Consider the following 19,820-nt stretch of genomic DNA (forward strand, 5'->3'; position numbering starts at 1 on the left):
CAGAATTTTCTGCCACGGGGTAGTTTCAGCTGATTATGTTCCTTAAATATCATCCTTGCCATACAATCATCTTAATAAGAAGCTCTCTTTCTTCACAGTCAACTGAAATACTCTATCCAAGCACAGCTACTGGCACTCCAGGGCAGAGCAATTTGCAGCAATTCATCCTGAATTTAGAATTAGCAGACCATGTTCCAATAGGGGTATCAAGCTATAAAATCTTACTGCATATTGCAGTCAGACACTACAGCAAGTATTACAAAAAAATCCACTATCACAAAAGAAAAAAGTTCAATTTATTATTTTAGTTCCCCTCTGTCTTTTCCTTGTCCTTTATCTGTACTTGGACCTCTCTTTGTCTTTTGATTTCTTAGGACTTCTGCTTCTGTCTGATTTTTTATCCCAGTCTCTGACTCGGGAGTCTTCTCTGTATTTGTCTTTTTGTCTGCTGTAAGTGTAATCTCTCTCCTGAGAACGGCTGCGGCTCCGATGCCTGTCCTTCTTCTCGCTCTTGGTCCTCTCCCTGCAGCGCTCCTCGTGCTTTCGGTCAGAATCCTGCCAAAGGAATTGGACACAAAGCAGTTACAAACAAGAGGGGAAAACATACAGAGGCATGAAGAGAACTAGAGAAAAGCTGAGTACGGCTGGTTCCCTTCAGCTTGTACTACCTGAAAGAGATTCACATCCACGATGACTTGAAAAAGGTAACACTGAAATACCCCACTGAAACCATCCAAAGAAGGTAAGTTTACAAGTTTCTGTCAGTGTTTATGGGAAAAGGCATGGCTGTCAGGCATGCTTCTTGTACTGCCCAAGGAGCTTTAGCAAAAATTGCTTATGTCAGGGACTCCATTCAGATGGATATTATCAAACTCTTCACAAGCACCAAACAAGTCTTTAAGCTAGATTTGGATTTTGGATTTTTTTTACCTAAGCAATGCAAATATTTCCATAAGTTTTGGTTCAAGCCCCACAGGCATTCCAGTGCTATGCAGACACATAACATATTTTAAGACCTGCCTGTAATAATTCTTAGTGGCCTAAATTCTAGGCTTCAGCAAAATGAACAACCTGACAGTTTAACATCACTGCATGTGCTAATAGAGAGATACAATTTTATGGGATTTCAATAACAACACTGTTAAGCACAGATCAATATAATGTCTGCACTAAAACACACAGTATTTCTTTCCTCCTTTCAGATATTATTTTTCTAAGGATGTACCATGACAGCAGCCTTCACAACTGTATGTTTAAAACCTATACTCCATGTACAAACAAGCAAACTTTATTTATTTTAAAAAATGGTGAAAAAACTCTACTTTAAACAGAGATTTTAGGTAGAAAGCCAGTGACTGGGGTGGTTCCCAGAGCAAATGCTACCTTAAGAAGGTCATCAATAATGCTGAAATTACTAGGGTTGCAATAAGCAACATAAACTCCCTGGATAAACAGACACATGAATAATCACAGCTTTGATCTGTAACAAAACATTCTGCTACTGGTGAAGTAATCTCACTGGTGGCCAAATGCCTATTCCACATCTTTACTGTCAAACTTTATTTCAGTACAGATTTTAGAATCTGGATCCACCAAAAAGACTCAGTGGTGCTTCTGGCTACTTGTAAGAGCTTTATCCACCCATTCTCAAAATGATGCACAGCCATATCACTCTTGTACCCAAAAGCCTCACTCTCTACATGTCTGAGAAAGCCAATAGCTTTCAAGCCCCTCTGTGACAAGGCCTGAGTAAACACCAGATGATGGACATGCTGATGGAGGGGCAGACAGGAACAAGACAAAAAATACAATTTGGCCAGAAAACCAAATGGTGGGCTTGGTGAACGGCCACCTTCTAACTGGTTTGTTGCTGGAGTTTCCTCCCAGCACATGAGAGAAACAGGAGAAAAGCAGGACAGCATTCAGTTGAACAATCTACCAAGTAAACACTGGAGTCAAAGCTACTGGTCAAGTGGGGGCAAGGAACAGGTTAGTGACCACTTCAAACTACAGACAAATAGCTCACATGGAATGCCATGGAAAAGGACAACTTGCTGAAAGGATCAGAAGTCATACAAGTGTTGAGTTAAACAAACCACAGTGACCTTCACAAAAGCATTTAAGGTGCAGGTGCACAGGACAAGTCTGGAAGTGATACAACAAAGTCACCACAGGAGCTAATATGATCATAGTGTAAAGAAAAAGAGGTGTAATTTGAATTAATAGAATGAATTGCATCTTTATTTCTTGCCAGCGTAAGTTACATTTCCCCTTAAATAAGATTTTCCATTTTATAGTCTTTGGCATAGAAAAAGGTCCCTTTTTAAAATACACTAAATTACCAAGAGTAATGGTATTTTGAAACCAAATTTTTGTGCCCAAAGTCAAAACCACACTGTTTGGGAAGAAGAAGAAAAGGATTAATATTTAAAACCAATTCTCTCTTACTGCTGAAATTTGTATTTCTCAATCCAAGATCACAGCCTCTCATCAGTCCATAAGTAAGTGATGATGACCCCAATTCTTAATCCAGCACTGTGGTGGAACACGCATGAGGAAGGAAATAAGGAAAGAGGGAAAGATTCCTCTCTGGAAGTTTATGGCTGATTTTGCCAAAAGTAGTAACTTGCTAAACAGCAGTTGCAGGTGAAATAGCTAGAAATATCATGGCCACAGAAGTAGAATGCGTATGCCACCTCTTATATATATTAAACATGCTAGTTAAAGGTTAAAAGGAGCAAACAAATAGAGAGCGCCTTTTCTGTGGGGAGATTTTGATAAAACTTGACTCTGAATATAAAGGGAACAGTGTCAATTAATCAGCAGGTAAAAGCAGGAAATTAAAACCAGAAAAATCAGAACCTCTGTCAAAACCATGCACTACAGAAATCTGAAACTGGGAAGTCCCTATGTCTCACAAAAATCTACAGGCTATACTACTTTGCAGATCCAGTTACCTTAAAAAATAAAATCCAAGAGAAAACACACGGATAATACTGAAGGCAAACAAAGGCATAACACAGATCTCAGGCGGAAGCATGCCCTGTATTCAAAAAACTCTACCAAATCCTATTCACAAACCCACATGGCAGTGCACCCTCCTGCCCCTGACCCACATCCTGTTACTTACAAAAGCCACAGCACCCTACCTCTTCTACCCACTGGAATGAAGTCAAACAGCACAAGACTCAAAAATATGTTCTTGAAACATCAACACAGAGGCCTAAGATTCAGGAAATAGGTGTCAGACTAAGAAAAGGATGAGTCAAAATATACTAAAGAAAAAAAGTAACACCAGCAAGAGAACAGAAAAACAACTCAACATCATGGAAACTATTGAGAAAATAAACCCCCTCCAAGTCATAGCTAGAGTTGATGGCATAAATTGCAGTTCCAGTTGCCAGAACTTCCCATTATAAGCCCCATATCTCTCTTAATTAAAATCTCTGCCACACTATGGACTCACAGTGGAAGTTTCTGTATGAAGCATGGCTACTGTGGTCTTTGGCTGATGAGCTGTGGAAGGTCTGCTGCTCTTTTATTTTAAAGTTCTTACCTCAAATACATTCAGTGATTTACAAAACAGGGTTAAGGGAGAATGCTTTCTTTGCCTATTCTAAAAATGCCACCATCTGCTAAAAAGTTTCCATGCTGTTATAATTTGTGTTGGACTCAATATTCACACTGAGTATATCCACCTCAGGAACATGCCTGCTTCCCCTCAGTTTCACATATTATACCCAAAGTATGAATAGTAAAAAATAAAACAAAATTAAAAATTTGTATATGCTAAACAGGATTTGTCACCTAAGCTGGCCGTAGATTTCACTAGAGAGGCCATGCCCAAAATACTGAGTCTGAGACTGAGTCTAAACTGCTCAGTATGTGCACACTGTACAGTACACACTAAAGAGAATATTCAAACCCAGAGAGAAAAATTCTCCCCAGAAATTAATTTTCACAGCTCCAAGAGGGAACTACAATGCTTGCCATCACAGAATGGAATTAAGCCTCCATCTGTGATTTCAGGTGTAAAAAAGCTAAACTAGTCACAGCACAATGGGTAAAGGTGAGTAAGAGAGGAGAAAGCTGTGGGAAGATACCAGAACACAGCAGCAGCAGACTGTGAGAACAAACCACATCAGGAGCAGGTGACTAAATCACAAAAAGACACACATAAATACAGAGGCAATCACGTAGACAAGCATTAGAATGTGTTCTATCCCAGAACCTGAAAAAAGCACCAGGTATCCCTCAGTCCTCATTCATGCTTTTGTGCTATGAAGTTTCACAACCCCTTTAAACAATTAGAACAGATGTTAACAATCTATTGCTGCCAGCACTTGTTGAGCCACCTGCAAGGGTGAAGACTTCTAAATGATTTTAAAATGCTCTCTGCTGATAATGCACGATCAGCCAGTTCCATGGGTGTAACTCCTGAATCACCAGGAACAACTATCACCCCCAAAAATACCTGTTTCAAGAGGGCTAAAGCAACAGTTTCAATCAGCCAAACAGACAGGGGAGAGTCTAAACCAACAGTAGACTACACCTCTTGTAGGCACATGCTGCAGGCAAGGCTTTACTTACCTGAACAAGCCATGCAAAGGATGCTGACTGAATTAGTACAGTGACAAAAGGACTGTGTCCATGAATGAGCAATAAGGCTCACTGCTGGCATGGAAGACTTCAGTTGCTGATGTTCATGAGAAAAATTATTTTCAAGCATCACAGCAAGAAGCGATGTGTAAGAACAGAATCATGTATGCTTTGTGTACACAGAACTTTCTGCAGTACTCAAAACTCAGGATGGGACAATAGCCTTATTTGCTGTGGCTGAAACTTTCACTTTCTGCAAAGTTGCTAGAAGACAGCTTTGTTCTCACTCATAAAGCTTGCACTGTTAAAATACTGGGGTTTGGTTTTTTTCTTTTTCAGCTTAGCTCAATTCTTCCTAATACTTCAGTGGTGGTTAACCCTCCACTTTCTCACTGCAGACTTTGTTTCCACAAAATATCATATCTTGAGTATGCCAAGTTCACAGAAATGTGGGAATGCTGTCCTGACAGGCTGCAGTGGAACTAATGAATGACAGAATTACTGTCTCCTGGTGCTGTCCTCCACAGCCCCAGCCTCACAGCACCATAGGCTTGCACATTCCAGATGCAAGCAAACCCACACACAGATTTTTACACAAACACTTCCAAAACAGTTAAGGACAAATACAAAAAGATGATGTAAAGGGACTGTGTTCCCAACTCCATATAGGAAAAACCTATATATGATGGTCTGGCAAGAAAATGAGACATAGTCTACAGTCATGAAATATGACTGACTACTACTTTATGACTAGGAATATGTGAACAACAGGTTCAAAGTGCTGAAGATCCCCAACTTTACGAGAGGCTACATTGCCTCTTCAGGATCTTTTAGGCAAAAATCCATCTAGACATGCCAAGCTCCAAAAGTCCACAAGGATTTGGAAATCCTCTTTCATAATCAAATATTAACATCAGCCTTCTGTAGGTTTACAACTGCTGTATTTTACACAGGACTTTGCATGCTGTGTCCTTATTCAATATCAGACTTTTTTCCTGGCTTCTTTTATGAAGAAAACAACGAACAGGTATAAAGTTAATGCATGAAGAGTCAAGTACCTTAGATTTTTTGGTCCTCTTGTCATCATCTTCATCATCAGAGTGGTGGTGTTTTTTCTTCTTCTGTTTTTTAGCCAAGTGAGACTGACTTGTGTGAGACTCTTCTACATCCTCATCCAGCACAAGGTCATACTTGGCACTGATGGTGCTGGTTAAGGACAGATCTGTTTCCCAATATCATAAGGAGCAGAACACAACAGCCCAGGAAGTAAACCAATCCCTGTTTATCTGACAAGAGTTTAGCAAGACTTAATGCATGTTTCAGTTAGAACACAGCTGTACACATTGGAAAAAACAATCAGCTGTGCCAAAGTGACTGAAATCTGTCCTGTCAAACAGTACAGCCAGGCTGCATTCTCCATTCTTTTCTACCTGTGGATATCTTAACAAGCTATGGTGTTTTCTCTCATGTTGCCACAAGCAAAGTATAATCTTAGAGAATGATTTAATTACTAGTATGGCCTCGTTTTGGATGCCGAAGGTCCCCTCTGAACCTACTTAAAAACTCTGTTATGCCATATGTGATTCCAGGGCTGTGGGCTTGGAACATTATTTACCTGCATACAACATAGATGTGTAACAGCATATTTTGATTTGACTAAATTCATTGAAGTGAAAACCACAAAATACTAAATTCCATCTCAAACTCAAATGGTTGTATGAGGTAGCAGGGAAATATCCATTTGGCACGCTTTAAAAATAATAAGTTTTTTTCCAGGCTGTTTTCATCAACTCTACTTAATTAAAAAAGTACCTTTGACCAGGAAAGGATACTCTTGCTTTGGTTTCACCTTTTCTTTCAAAGCAAATTTTGAAGGTTTGTCATCACGTTCCCTCTCATAGTCCTTGAAATCTTCCTTGGTATACCGCCCACCTGTCCACAGAAAAATATATTCATTTCACTCTAACCACAAACACAACCAAGACTCACAACTACCATTAGGTTCTGATGATGATTTAGGGGCTTTTTATAACCATAGAGAACTCCACAGCAGGATACAGTTCCAGAAACAACACTGACATCTGCATAACAGAGTAGAAGAGAGCAAGACAAGCTGTGATGCTCTGTCCTTCTCTTGCCTGCAGATTCCATTAAACAATATCCGGCTTTCTCCTCATTCATGTCCAGAGGAGACAACACATGAAGAGAATCACAAAGCAGATTCAGCAACAGGCTTAGTCCCATTTCTATTAGCAGCAGCGTGCTGCCCTCTCACGGCCACGCTTAGAACTGCGACACTCCCTTCTGGCTAGCCAGAAACCACTACCGGGGATGGAAGGTCATTTTTTGGGTACCATATAAACACCAAACGACAATAAAGTTAGATTTCCAATATATTGGACAATTTAGAACCCAGATAAAGTCTCCCACGCAGGCAGTCAATACAGGATGACTGCAGCACGTGGTACAGACAGGATACAGAGTCAGCTCAGCTCTGTGCAGGACAACTTCCAGGATCTCAGCATTCACAGCCACAACCCTACCTGGAGAAACCACATGCCAGCAGCCAAGGGCTGACTGCATTTTCAGAAGACACACAAGAATGTCATCAATGCAATGCACAGACACCTCTCCAAGTCCAGTGTTTTCTTCATGCCTCCAGCAATCAAATAACCACTGCACCACAAATAATCCACCTCCTCCACCACCCTTTTCCTCCCAGAACATCCTCAAACACCTGAAGCTGGGCTTTTGTAACATACAACCTACCATGCAGTATGTTCAGTCCACAGGAGGTGAAGAGCAGAAATCCCTGGCCTCAATACTGACTTATTCTTGTATACACCTGACTGTCATACAGTGAATAAAGAAACTAGAAAATAACAATGTATTGCCACATTATTTTGCTAATAAGTAATATTAAAAAAAACATGTCTAAAGTTTGAGATGAAAAAAATGTTTTAGTGGCAAAAATACATTGGTTAAAAAGGCAGTAACTGGCAAAGAAATGTTCATGTAACAGTGGGAAACCCTTCTACTTTGTCTTATTAAACAAATAAAGGGAAGAGCTAACAGCTGTGTTGCTCTATTTATTACAGTACCAGGAACATCTATATGCCTGAAGATGTGATGATTTAAACTTCTAACTATATAATGCTTAGTTTAGAAGTCATGGCTTTTTCAGTTATGAGGATCAAAGAACTGCAAATATACCTACCTTTTCCCTTCCATTTAATCTTTGCAACAGACTGGCTAAAATCCACGTGTATCCGTCTGTCATCTATCAGCACATTGTCCATTTTGAAGTAGGCTTTCTCACAGTCTTCCTCCTGATATTAACCAGGAAAATCTTGAGTCATGATTATTTCATAGGAATAGTCACTGAAGAGCTCAAACACAAATTCCACTGCTTAGTGGCATACATTTCTTTCTGAAATTGCCTAAAGCACCACAGTTCTTGAATTGTACCATTTCAACAGAAATAGTTATGCTTTGTCTGAATATCAGCATTTCAATTCCCAATTCTTCAGTTCATTTCACTATTTTAACAATTTGCCAATCCAGCTACACGTTTGGCACATGTCATACATTCAGAAAAAAAATAATAATAGGACAACTGATAAAAATTCCATTTTAACTACATAAGTAGGCTTAAGAAAAATGTTTTCCTCACAGATGAGAGATACCAGCACATATAAAGCTACACACCAAGAGAACTATTGCCATCAATCTCACAGTAAGAGCAGTGTGTTGATACAGCAAGCATAATTTACAAGCCCAGAAGAGAAAAGCACTGTACATATGGATCTATCTTATTCCATACACCCTCCTTTCTTTATACTGCATGCTCCTAGAATTCTCTTCTTTAACTCTTGAATGTCTTAATATGCTCTGAGAAAAAAAAAAAGGGCCCAATCCCCTCCCTCTGGTTTCAAGAAAGCCCAGTACATTTTTTTTGCTGTTTGAGCAGTACAGACTGCCTCATTTAGGACCCACAACTTCTATAACTAAGTTATAGTTTCTCTCAGTAAGGGAAAATATTAGCTATTCCACACTTGAAGATGTCAGTGTTTTTCCCAAATGGAAGTATACCAAAAAGGGGCCTTTACAAGCAGGATCTACACACAGTTTATACCTAAACCCCATACCTTTTCAAACTCAATGAAAGCATAACAAAGAGATTCACCAGTCTTCCAGTCTCGGATCACTTCACAACTGAAAAAATGGGTAAGAAATTAAAATGTCAACAGTGTTGGAGCAAAAAATGTAAGACAAGAAATTTCACGTTCTGTTTTGTCTGTCATTTTAAGTTAAGTTTAAACAAACATCCTGTGATAAACGTTCTCTTCTTAGCAGGCACCTCTTCAGCAGTCCATCTTTTTATCACACAGGTCACTGGGCAAATAAGAAGCCTAAAATCATTTAGTAGTGCAAAACGGGAAGAATACAGTATTGTATGAGTATTACACAACTCTTGTACTGGACATAAGAATTTTGACAACAGGATGCTGAAGGAGTGCACACAGGCAACAAGGGCAGCACATGTGGCATTAAGGTGAGAATAACATGAGACCTACCCCATGTGTAGAGAGGAAGTGACAAATCAGGATCTACAATCAAAAAGATGATCAAGGATGAAAGAAAAAAAAAAGCTGGGTGTGAAAAGAAAAAAAAGTAGACCATAAGGCTATTTAGACAAGCTTTAGGCACTCCTTGCAGCAGAAGGCAGAATAATTTTTTGCAAGAACTCTCCTTCATGGATTTTTCAGAGAACCTATCTGAAAGTGGAAGGACTGCAGAAAAGCGACAACTTTAACAGAGGAACAAAAAAATTAGAAATCCTTAGGGCATAGAGAAATCACGCTGGAGTTGTAAGAGTGGCACACAATGCCAATTTCACCACACACAGAGACAGTGTCATTTAGGATCTGTGAGCCTGCAGGCCTCTGTGCCTGCACAAACTGCTGGAAACCCCAAGCAGAACAGAGTTAGCATCCATCTGAAAGCACAGACCTACTCTGGATCACCTGAATAAACTTAAGTGAAGTGCACTAACAAAGTCAGTATGCTCATGTGTGGTGATGATCCAGTCCATGAAGTCTTTTGAAATCCCTCTGCAAATTCTAATAAACTCCTGCACCAAAGGCTTTTGGGGAAAGTAAGCAGCAAGGGCATAAGGAACATCTTTGCATCAATAAACATGCAAAAGACCAGGTAAGAGTAAACTGATTTCAAGCTTGCTGATGGTACTGAATTGTGCTAATGATACTAAATTGCTAAAGACAGCAAAAATAGAGAAAGTGAAGAAATCACAGAAAGTCCTTACAAGACCAGTAAGAGAGTAAATGACCTTCACGACATAGATAAATGCAACAAGATAAGCATGGGTTGAACCGTAACTGTGTATTGTAAAAAAACTACAAAAATCCAAAAACCCAAACGAAAAAACCCCAGCTTTAGCATTCACTAGAAAAGGAGTTGAGAGAAATACAGAGAACAAAACTGTTTCACTATAAATCTGCAATTTCTTTAAAACTGTGTGCAGTTCTGCTTCTCTCATCTTGAGATGAAAACAGAAGAACAGGAAAAGGACAAGAAAAGTAAAACAAGGTAATTAGGTCTCTACTACAAAGAAGTAAGAATATGTAGGTTAATGCTCTTTGGAAGGAAAAGAATAACTTTGGGGTGTAGGATAGAGGAGTGTAGGGAAGAATTTTCATTGCCCATCCTGTCTTTTGATAGCAGTACTAGGAGGAATCAACTGAAACCACTAGAAGCCAAGGTCAAAAGTGAGAAGGGCAGCAGGAATGAGGAACACCTTACAAAGCGTGTATCAGATGCCACAGGTGCTTTATCTCAAACCACATATACTTTCACAGGAAAGAAAACCCCAGAGACTCTACCCAGCTCATTGAGCATCATAAAAACTGCTGCAAGGAGCAAGAGGACAGGGGCAGGGAGGAGTGTCATATGCTTTCTTGGTTCCTCCACTTCCTTAGGCTTTCCTTAAAACCACTCCTGGGGACAGGATACTCATCTAGCTAGATCTGCCTTTGTATCCCCTTTGTTGTGGTCTCTGTCCAAACAGAGCATAAATCTCCTGAGACACCAGACTACTCCTGTACAGCCAAACCTAAACAAACTGGGAGGAATCAAGTTCAGTTTACACAAAGTCTTCTCCTTTATCATAATTACCTTTTGATAGGACCAAATCGTGAAAATATTATCTCCAGGTCTTCACCTGTGGTCACAGGATTCAGTTTACAAACAAACAGGACATTTTCTGGTGGTTTGATGTCTGCATCTGGTAAGTCTCCCACCTGGGATACAGAAAGAAGACATCCGTCACTTCTGGCTAAAGCTCTCTACAGGCAGCATGGCACACTGGGAACACATCTCTGGGTGATCTCACATTCCTATCACAAAATCAAAACTTAATAAAATATTTTTCCTACACAGTGTCACAAAAGAAGTGTTTTCTATAGAATCTCAAATTTATTATTTATTTGCAATTCCACTGCTGGCGTTCATGAAAGTTCACAAATATGTTCTACTTTGCTTTTTCTATTCTTACCATAACAGACAGTTCTAAAAGGTGGAAGTGGACCTGTTTTGTCCCTACAAATCTTCTGTAATATTGTGGCCAAATCTGGCTTGATCTTGGAATTAGTCTCTGCTGCAAACTATTCACTGTAATTTGAATTTGGTAGTTGTAAGGAAGTGAGATGGATTCACTCATCCTTCAGTGGAGTGTATCCTTTCTTTAATTTTATTTTTTTTATTAAAAAAAAAAAGGACTTCAAAGCCTATTCACAATTTTTATTACTATGGAATTTATCGCTGTATGTACTGGGAGGAGTTTGTCACAAATTAGCTCAGCTCTCTCCCACACATGCTAAATCTTTTCCAGGACTGCAGGTATTCCAGCAGCATACTATGAATGTTACATTTTTCAACTGGATGCATTTGTAGCAAGTTTTCACAAAGCCTCCACTGGCCCACTCTGACAATGAAGTATCACCCGTTTTATCAGAACACCACAAAATGAGTGCTCATGCTCAATCCTTTCATTGTACAACAGGTATTTAATAGCAGATTCTGAAACATGACATCATCACCAGATAGGTAATTTCAAGATAAGTAGTACACATCCTCCTACATTTAATAACATGCACACACACTGGAATAAGATCTAAAAGGTAAAAATAGGAAGACATTCACCATTTCCAGAAGAATGGCACGAGTTTTTGCTTCTTTTTCTGCCTGAAATTCTTCTATTTCCTCTGCAGACCGTCCTTTCATGTCATCAATTTCTTCATCTGCTCCTATTCTGCCACTCTGAAAAATGAAGGAAAAGACTATTTATTACCAAGCCATGGCCAAAAATTCTTTCTCACTTTCCAGCTAGTGCTTGGATGACCTCTCCCCTCACCCCTCAAGACATGAAAAATGCTTAAGCACTGTGTGTCTGCAGACTTGGGCTTTCATTCTGTTCTTCCCACTTAGATTAGAACAAAAGAAAAAAAAGAGAAGATGTTATCCTCATATTTCAGGCACTGTGAACTATTTCTGAACTTTCATGACCACTCTGAACCATATTCAGTGAGGTATTCTAAATTCTTTTATATATACCCACCTAATACTCAACATCTCACCACACCAAGTGGCAACTCCTTTCTAATCCAGGTAACTCCTGCCACAAATGAAGGTAAGGAACACTGCAAATATCTGTTGTGTCTAGCAAGACATTAAATACAACACAGCACAATAATAATTTTGTTTTTATACATATATACCTAGGCAGGACTTGAGGTTTAATTTTTCTCCTCACCAGCATCTCCAGAATGCTGCCTTTCTTATAGACATTTCTGTGCTAGAAGGGGAACCCTCAGACAGGCAATGAGGGGAGAGAACTCAGTACAAGTCTTCACATCTCTATGTTGCTGGCAGTGAGCTACTAAATACCTTACTTTTAACATACCTGAAGGTACATCAGAGATTAACCACAGTGCACACATACTCTAAAATCCTAATTTCAATCTTGTAATTGTATCTATCAAGCTTAAAAACAAACAATATTCTCTCTACTTAATTAATTACTTGAAACAACTGTTTCCATACAAGGCAATAATCTCACATACAAATTCTGTGACTGCATACTATGAGTAAATTATTAATAATTGCAATTATTTATTAGAAAATTGCTTCTTTTTGAACAAGTAGCCCACAGTAGTTTGTGTGCCTACACACATAACTCTAAAAATGACCAAGATTACTTCCACTGGAACACAGCCTATTCACACTTAAAAGGAAAACAGCAGTAACCATTTCAGTATTAATAAATGTTAGTTATATTTTGTATTCTACCAGAGTATACAGAAAACCAGTAATACCTGCATTGAATGTTCTGCTTATCTACACTGTAAATGGAAACCTAAATACAGCTTTCAAACATAACTCCATGGAGCCACAGGGGAGAGCACCCAAGTCATGCTTTCATCCTTCTCTTGAAAAGTTAAGCAGTAACCTTATTTGAAAAGTATTTGATTAAACACAGCAGTAACTCCAAATAACTGACAAGCATTTGACATATCAGAACTGAAGCTGGCACAGTAGAAGAACACCTCCTGCATGACAAAATGTGCAGTTCTTTTAGGACATAGATTTGAGATGCAAAATCTTAAAGACTGATTTCTTATTTTGGCCAAATCTGTTCTGGACATTAATTGAGATAAACTTATGTAATTATTTTTCCAACTTTTCCCTGTCACGAACACTCACATCGAGCTGCTCCTTTGTAGGTTCTGGTGAGCGATCAGGAACACACAAGCCAGGTGGATCATCAAAGGGATCATCTAAAATTACTGTATGGTTTATCCTTCCAGAAAACAAATCAAGATCAGCACTGGTGACATGCATGTAAAACTTGGTTTACCCAACTAACAGCAAACCAGCCCCACTAATTCTCAGTTTTACCCCAAACAGCCAAATATCCTGTGTGCTTGTAAAGTCTAGCACAGATGCTTTTGTAAGGGCAACATGGCTGAATATTTTTGTATATACTTGCTTATTTAGTACTTGTTTATTTTACCATTAATATTGGGGGAAAAAGTATTTAAGACAGCATGTACAGGTCACCTGACATCATGATATTCATCTATTTTCCAAAAAAATTAAACTCATTCAATGATAATGTATCCTTCAAAAAGTAAAGTTAAAATCAGTCACACCTGATGTCTTGATATGGGATAAAATCCTTGTCTACAAAGGTTTCATTGATTGTCTTCAATACATCCATGCCTTCTGTCACTTCTCCAAATACTGTATGCACACCATCAAGGTAATCCAGGTTTTCCCCTGTGGTAATGAGGAACTACAAAAGAAGATAAAAAACTAGGAACAGTAAATAGAAAAATTCAGGTTGTGGGTTTTTTTTTTTTTCACCTTAACTCACTCTCACTGAATTCAGTGGGGAAATTAATAATACCCTCTTCCCATCTTTTTCTGAGAACATGGTGAGCCAAGGTACAGCTCACAGGCACTGCCTGAGGAAATCTCCCTCTGCAGGAGCCTGTGGGTGCAGCTCACGGGACCCTTCTGTGAACTGATTGGAACTGGTCATCGGGCACAAATCCAGAGGGGCAGAGGAGGAGCTGAGAGCTCTCTGCTGAGAGGTTTGGTGAGCAAGACCAGCAAAGGTTGTGACTGGCATCCCAGCTGATGAAAGAGAGAGGACAGAAAGAGCAAGGGTGCCCCTTGTGAGCTGAGCTCAAATCACCTGATCACCAAGCAGCGTTCGGCAGGTACTTTTTCATAAATTTGGCAAAAACTCCCACAGTACTCTCTTTACCTAAATCTATCTAGCCATTTTTCCTTTCTTCCCACAAACCCTTGTCTCCTGAAAAGCAGGATGCACAGCATTGCAAGAAGAACTAGCACACAGTGACTTAAATCAACTCAAACTGACACAGGAAAGTATCTTATCACAAATCAGATCTTTCACCTGAAGGCAAAACTGAAGCTATGAAAATTGACACCAGCTGAGAATTTAGTAACTTCTAGAACTTAGAAGTTAGTTCTAGAATAGAACTTCAGTTTTATTTAACAACAGAATTTTTTCCTGACCATTTTATACATTAGCAAAATCACATCAAAGTATTAACATAGAGAAATAAATAAAGGGAAAAAATACAGAACTGAATACCAGCAAATAAAATTAATCTAAGACAGGATTTGAATCTGAGCACTTTAATTCCTCTATCTGTAACCAAATACCCATTGGCACCTGGCATGTTATGCAAAATATTTAGCTATGGTGGGTTTTTTAACATGCCTTTTAGCTATTTTACCAGATGATGCTATTGACATAACAGTGTCATTGTTCTGCTGCTTTTGTGAACTCATGGAACTCCTATTTTAGTTATTTAGACATGTACCAACACCATATGCTGACCTGTGATCCATGCTGATCACTGCCATTGTTCACCATTGACACAGTTCCCTTCTTCTTGTGCTTGATTCTCGGCACCTTTTCTGCCTCAAAAAATCTGGCTTGATCACCATACAGTTGACTAAAAAAACAAATATAACAAGTATGTTACAAGAAAAAACAATTTTAAAAGTGAGCTAATAAAACATTGTAAAACTGTAAATGACATCTCAAAAAATTTTATATTTCACATTTACATTAGGCCTCCAAATAAACTTAGATTTTACATTGCACCCATGAAGATCTTTATGGACTGTACACTTCCACAGGTTATATTACAAGGAACAACAAATTTTTCTCTAGACACTTCACAGAGGCCTTTTGGGGGGTGGGAAGCGTATACCTATATATTTTTAAATACAGTATTTAACATTTTACTGAGGCATGAAAGAGCTACACATTTTAAGTAGGTTCTGCAAAAATAAGTTATTCCACACTGTAAAAAATGCAGTTATTTACATCAAAAATTTATCTCCCAAGAGAAACAGAAAACCAATACCTCTATGTGCAAAATCAGCTCATCATACAGACAGGAGTAATTTGGGATATACAGGCTATAGCAAATTGTTGCATACTTTTAAATTTTTTAATGTCTAACCCTGGTATCACTTATTTTGTCTCACTCTGTAAACTGACGGAGGCATGATAAATAACTGTATTTGCCTAAATTTAAGGACAATGTTGTGTTTAAACTCATTTTGCTGAGCAGGTGTTAGCCTCTATGAAGAGAGGATTCCAATTAAACTTTGCCTGCAAGAACAGAAACTCCAGTTTCATGGACTGCAGCAGCACAAACAGGTACAAAAGACATAGTGACCTTCTCCATGCTATGCCAGACAGGATCTGACACTCTCTCATCACATTGTCCTTCCCCATTTGCCGCACCAGTAAGTCTCAGAAGACTTGTAACACACCAAAATAAATCAAATTTACTTGTGTGCAGTAGACAGCTCAAGTCTGGCAAGTTTACCTACCAAGACTTTCATCTACTTAGCACAGTTACACTGCTTCCAGGACCACTGGAGTGGTGATTCATGGATCCAAGAGTTCCAGGTTTTGTATTTAAAAGGCTCTGACAGACTGACTTACAAAAGCCAACACTGTTCACTAACACTGTGTCTGTTCCAGCCCAACTCCTTTATCACTGTACATTGTGCTCCCCAGTATCTCCCCAGTAATTAGTTCTGCTCTGCATTTTTAATTCTACTTTTAATAACTGTTTCAAATGAACCATACAGAACACTTTAACTCCATCCTAGCTGTTTGAATGATTTTTTCAACTCTTGTCTCCGTGACCACTGAAAACTTCTTAAACAAACAAGAACAGCAATTTCCTTATAAACATTCAACATGACTAAAACAAACTCAAATAAGTAAGGAGATCACTTTCTTATACACAGAGGAAATCAAGTTTAGCCTCTATGCTCCAACTCATGCTCAATTTGGTACATTTTGTTATAATAATAAATGTATTCACAATGCAAATTGATTGTCTTCTACAGAGCATTTAGTTATGATACTTTTCTTACCAAACATATAGTTATTTGCCAGCTTTTAAACAGACAGAAATGTATGTACAAGTTGTAACCTGTAACGTCACTTCTAAGGTCAGAGACAGAACAATGTCCAGGAATAAAACAGTGAATGGCCAAAGGCAGCACAGAAATTAAAAAGGTATCTAAGTATGAAAACCAAAGAAGCTTATGCATCAACGTTTTTATTTCCCACCAGTAATTCTGCCCCCAAGAAAGCTGAAGACAATCTAAGTGGAACTCCTACTCTCTCACAAATTCTCACTAATATTTATATCATTTTTATACATGAACACTTACCAAAATATGGATTCCCCTCCACGGCCAGTTCCCATGGGGTCACCAGTTTGTATAATAAAATCCCTCTGTCACAAAGGAGAACACATAAGTTATTGCTTTCATGTTTGTGATTTAAACCAAAGGAAAAACAAGGAATAAGAATACTCACCTGTACATTATAAATGAGACAATAGTTGTAGTACTTGACTTTGCAGAGCTTCAGGAAATTCAGACAAGCTGTAAGAAATCATACCAACATTTACAAGGGAAACTCCAGATACAGCAAGAATAGATATAACAGAGATCTAGTTTAACGTGTAGAAGAGTGGTTTTGGAGCAGACTGTGTCCAGACTTATCAGGGTACAACCTGTAAACACTCAAATGCTCAAAAGAGACGTAACATTTCCTCCCTTCCTACAAGTCATCTCTAGCGATTCAAAGAACCCTAAACACAGTTAGTTATACAGAGACACATTCCCCCCCCCTCCCCTCCTCCCCCGTTTCTTTTCAAACACTTAAGAAAGCTCACGGCAGCGCTTCGATTTAGTCGATATTACATGTGCGGCCGAAAGCGCTGACTGCACCCCCCCGGCCTGTCGGCGGGAGCTCGAGGCCGCCACCTGCCCGCGCAAGGGGGGGGAAAGCCGCTGCCGGGGACTCGGGGCGAGCCCGGTGCCGGCCGGTGCCGGGGGCTGTGCTCGTACCACGGGGCCGCTCCTCCGTGTACAGGTCGATGACCAGGTCGCCCACCGTGGTCTCCAGCAGCACCGCCATGGCCGCGCGCGCCGCAGCCCGCCCCCACGTCCGGCCCGCGCCCAGCGCGCCCCCTGCCGGCGCGGAGGACCCGCGAGCCGGCGGGGCGGGAAGGTGTGGAATGTGTCAAAACTAAGGCAGCGTGTTCTTTGATGTGTAGGATCCTTGTTTACTTTCAGACAGAAGAATTAGGCTGGAAAAGAGCTCCCTCTGAGACGGAGTCCAAGCTGAGAGCTAACTGGCACACCCAGTGGTTCCTTAAAATCCTCCAGGGATGCTGAACCCATCATGTCGCTGGGCAGTCCTATGCCCACTCCATGCTCTTGTTAGCTATTGAGTCATTCTGAACTGTTGTGCCCAAGCACAAGAAGCTGAACCTACAGTTATGAAAACCTGACAGACCCAAATTATGTCTCTACCACTGAGAGACATCATTCCACCGTCTTCATCACGCAGCTTGTGACCATGAAGCATCTAGTGAGTGACTGTAAAATCAGTGAGGAGCAGGCATCAGCAAAGGACTGCAATAAGTGGAATCATTTCAAAAGGAAGCTATTTGAATGTAATCCATCTGTTCAGTTATGGAAGGTGCACAGAAGCAATGAGATTAGGTTAATTCTAGTTCAGTAAATGGAGCTTCCCAAGCATCTGCTTTACTGAGTGCCCTTCTAGGTTGCTGTAAGGCCCCAAAAATCTTGCTCAAGGAGTGCAGGCAGTCCACTCAGGCTCTTGTGCCACGTACTGGTAAGAGCCACACATTACAAGAACAGGAACACTGCCAGCTTGTAGCTGAAACGAGCACCTCAGGCACTCTGAGGGTAGGGGAAGAACCCTGACAGCAGAGACATGGAAGGATGTGCTGACACACTGATGAGCTGTGCAGGGCACCTCACATCCACAGAGCTCACATCTGACACAGCTGATGCGTTCCAGTGCCTGTGCTGTGCTCGACAGCATGCTGGCAGGCCATAGCTGCTCATGGGAAACACTACAAACCCATATTTTTCTGAGCCATGTGCAGACTTTGGCTGCCTTGCAGGCCCACAGGCACATCTGCGTGGTGTTCTCTCTTCTGATGCTGCATGTGGTCATAGCTTACTCTCTCAGGCTGTACAGAGGTGCTTGCCTTTCCCTGTTCTTCGAGTTTCCCCTTGGAGGTTATGCATTGTTTCCAAACAGGATTTGTCACAAGTTGAAGGAAGCCACCTCTTTTCAAAACGGTGCACTATATATAGTATTTATATGTCAAGCTCAGCATCTGAAACAGATAAATAAACACGGTGTATTACGAGCAAATGCTTCATCTGCTAGGACTTGGTCCAGAACCTGTTGGAGTCCATGCTGCCATGGATTCACCACAGAGAGAGAAAAGTACAGGAGTTGAATTAAAGCCTTTAGAGAAATTAGAATATATAAAGCCACACATACATAGAGATTTAAGCTTTAACTTTAAGAAGACATACTCTAAGTGCCTAAGTGCCTCTAAGTTCAAAGCTTCAGGCTCAGTGATATAGTTTAGACATAACAAAAATATAGTAGAGTACTGTTTACAACTTCAGATATAAAGTTTACGCAAGTAAGATAAAGTTTTTCATGTACACTAAGATAGAGTTTTTACGCACAGTAAGATAGAATTTTTATGTAAGATAGAGTTTTTGCGTTAATAGATATGCTATATGCGTAGGTTTTTGATACTGCTTTTCATAGTTTTTTGTAGTTTTATGAACTTAGAGAATTGCACCTAGATCGGGTAGTGTGTAGATAAAGGTATGAATATGCATTTGTAACTTATGGATAAAAAGCCTCTGGGTTGGGAGTGGGGGTATCGATCGACCAATCCGATCCATCGATCCAAGCTCCACCTTCTGCAGCCTGAAGAAGGACCCTGCCAGGAAGCGGAATGGGATTCTGAAGGTACCATCTATTGTAGCTTTGTCGTGTGGGATCAGGGCCCCAGGTGTCCCCCCCCCGCCCCTTTGCTGCGCTTGCTGCGGGGACTCTGCTGGGGTTTGGGACCCCGAGACCCCTTCCTGCCACTGCCACCCTGCGGCCGGGGACTCTGGAGTTGGGATCTCGGGACCCCTTCCTGCCACCGCGGCCCTGTTCCTGGGAACGCTGCTTGGGGATGGGAGCTGGAGGCTGCTTTACCCTGAGGCTGGGATGTTGT

The 19,820-nt window shown here is 40.2% G+C and overlaps 1 protein-coding gene across 2 annotated transcripts; it reads right to left on the reverse strand.

Annotated features, from left to right (window-relative positions):
- Window positions 1-274: 274 nt before the first annotated feature.
- PPIL4 (peptidylprolyl isomerase like 4) lies at window positions 275-17,743 on the reverse strand. Of its 2 annotated transcripts, none has more exons than XM_063390370.1 (13): window positions 17,605-17,743; window positions 17,069-17,136; window positions 16,921-16,985; window positions 15,053-15,170; window positions 13,830-13,972; window positions 13,381-13,477; window positions 11,821-11,937; window positions 10,795-10,919; window positions 8,748-8,814; window positions 7,817-7,928; window positions 6,432-6,531; window positions 5,658-5,796; window positions 275-555 (listed from the first exon to the last, which is right to left on the reverse strand). In XM_063390370.1, exons 1-13 carry the CDS (start codon window positions 17,672-17,674, stop codon window positions 334-336), a joined length of 1,443 nt encoding a protein of 480 aa, XP_063246440.1. In that variant the 5' UTR covers window positions 17,675-17,743; the 3' UTR covers window positions 275-333. The 2 variants fall into 2 exon arrangements, with proteins under 2 accessions (XP_063246440.1, XP_063246441.1); XM_063390371.1 differs by lacking the exon at window positions 17,605-17,743 and adding an exon at window positions 17,430-17,476.
- Between the last annotated feature and the right edge of the window lie 2,077 nt (window positions 17,744-19,820).

The sequence above is a fragment of the Prinia subflava genome, chromosome 2 (genome assembly GCF_021018805.1).
Source record: "Prinia subflava isolate CZ2003 ecotype Zambia chromosome 2, Cam_Psub_1.2, whole genome shotgun sequence".
NCBI lineage: Eukaryota > Metazoa > Chordata > Aves > Passeriformes > Cisticolidae > Prinia > Prinia subflava.

Coding starts and splice junctions, on each gene's coding strand:
- PPIL4 (XM_063390370.1), bottom strand. CDS start 17,674: ATGGCGGTGCTGCTGGAGACCACGGTGGGCGACCTGGTCATCGACCTG. Junction 10,920..11,820: donor GTGCCATTCTTCTGGAAATG/GTGAATGTCTTC, acceptor TCTGTATCCCAG/GTGGGAGACTTACCAGATGC. Junction 556..5,657: donor AGAGGACCAAAAAATCTAAG/GTACTTGACTCT, acceptor TTCCTTTGGCAG/GATTCTGACCGAAAGCACGA.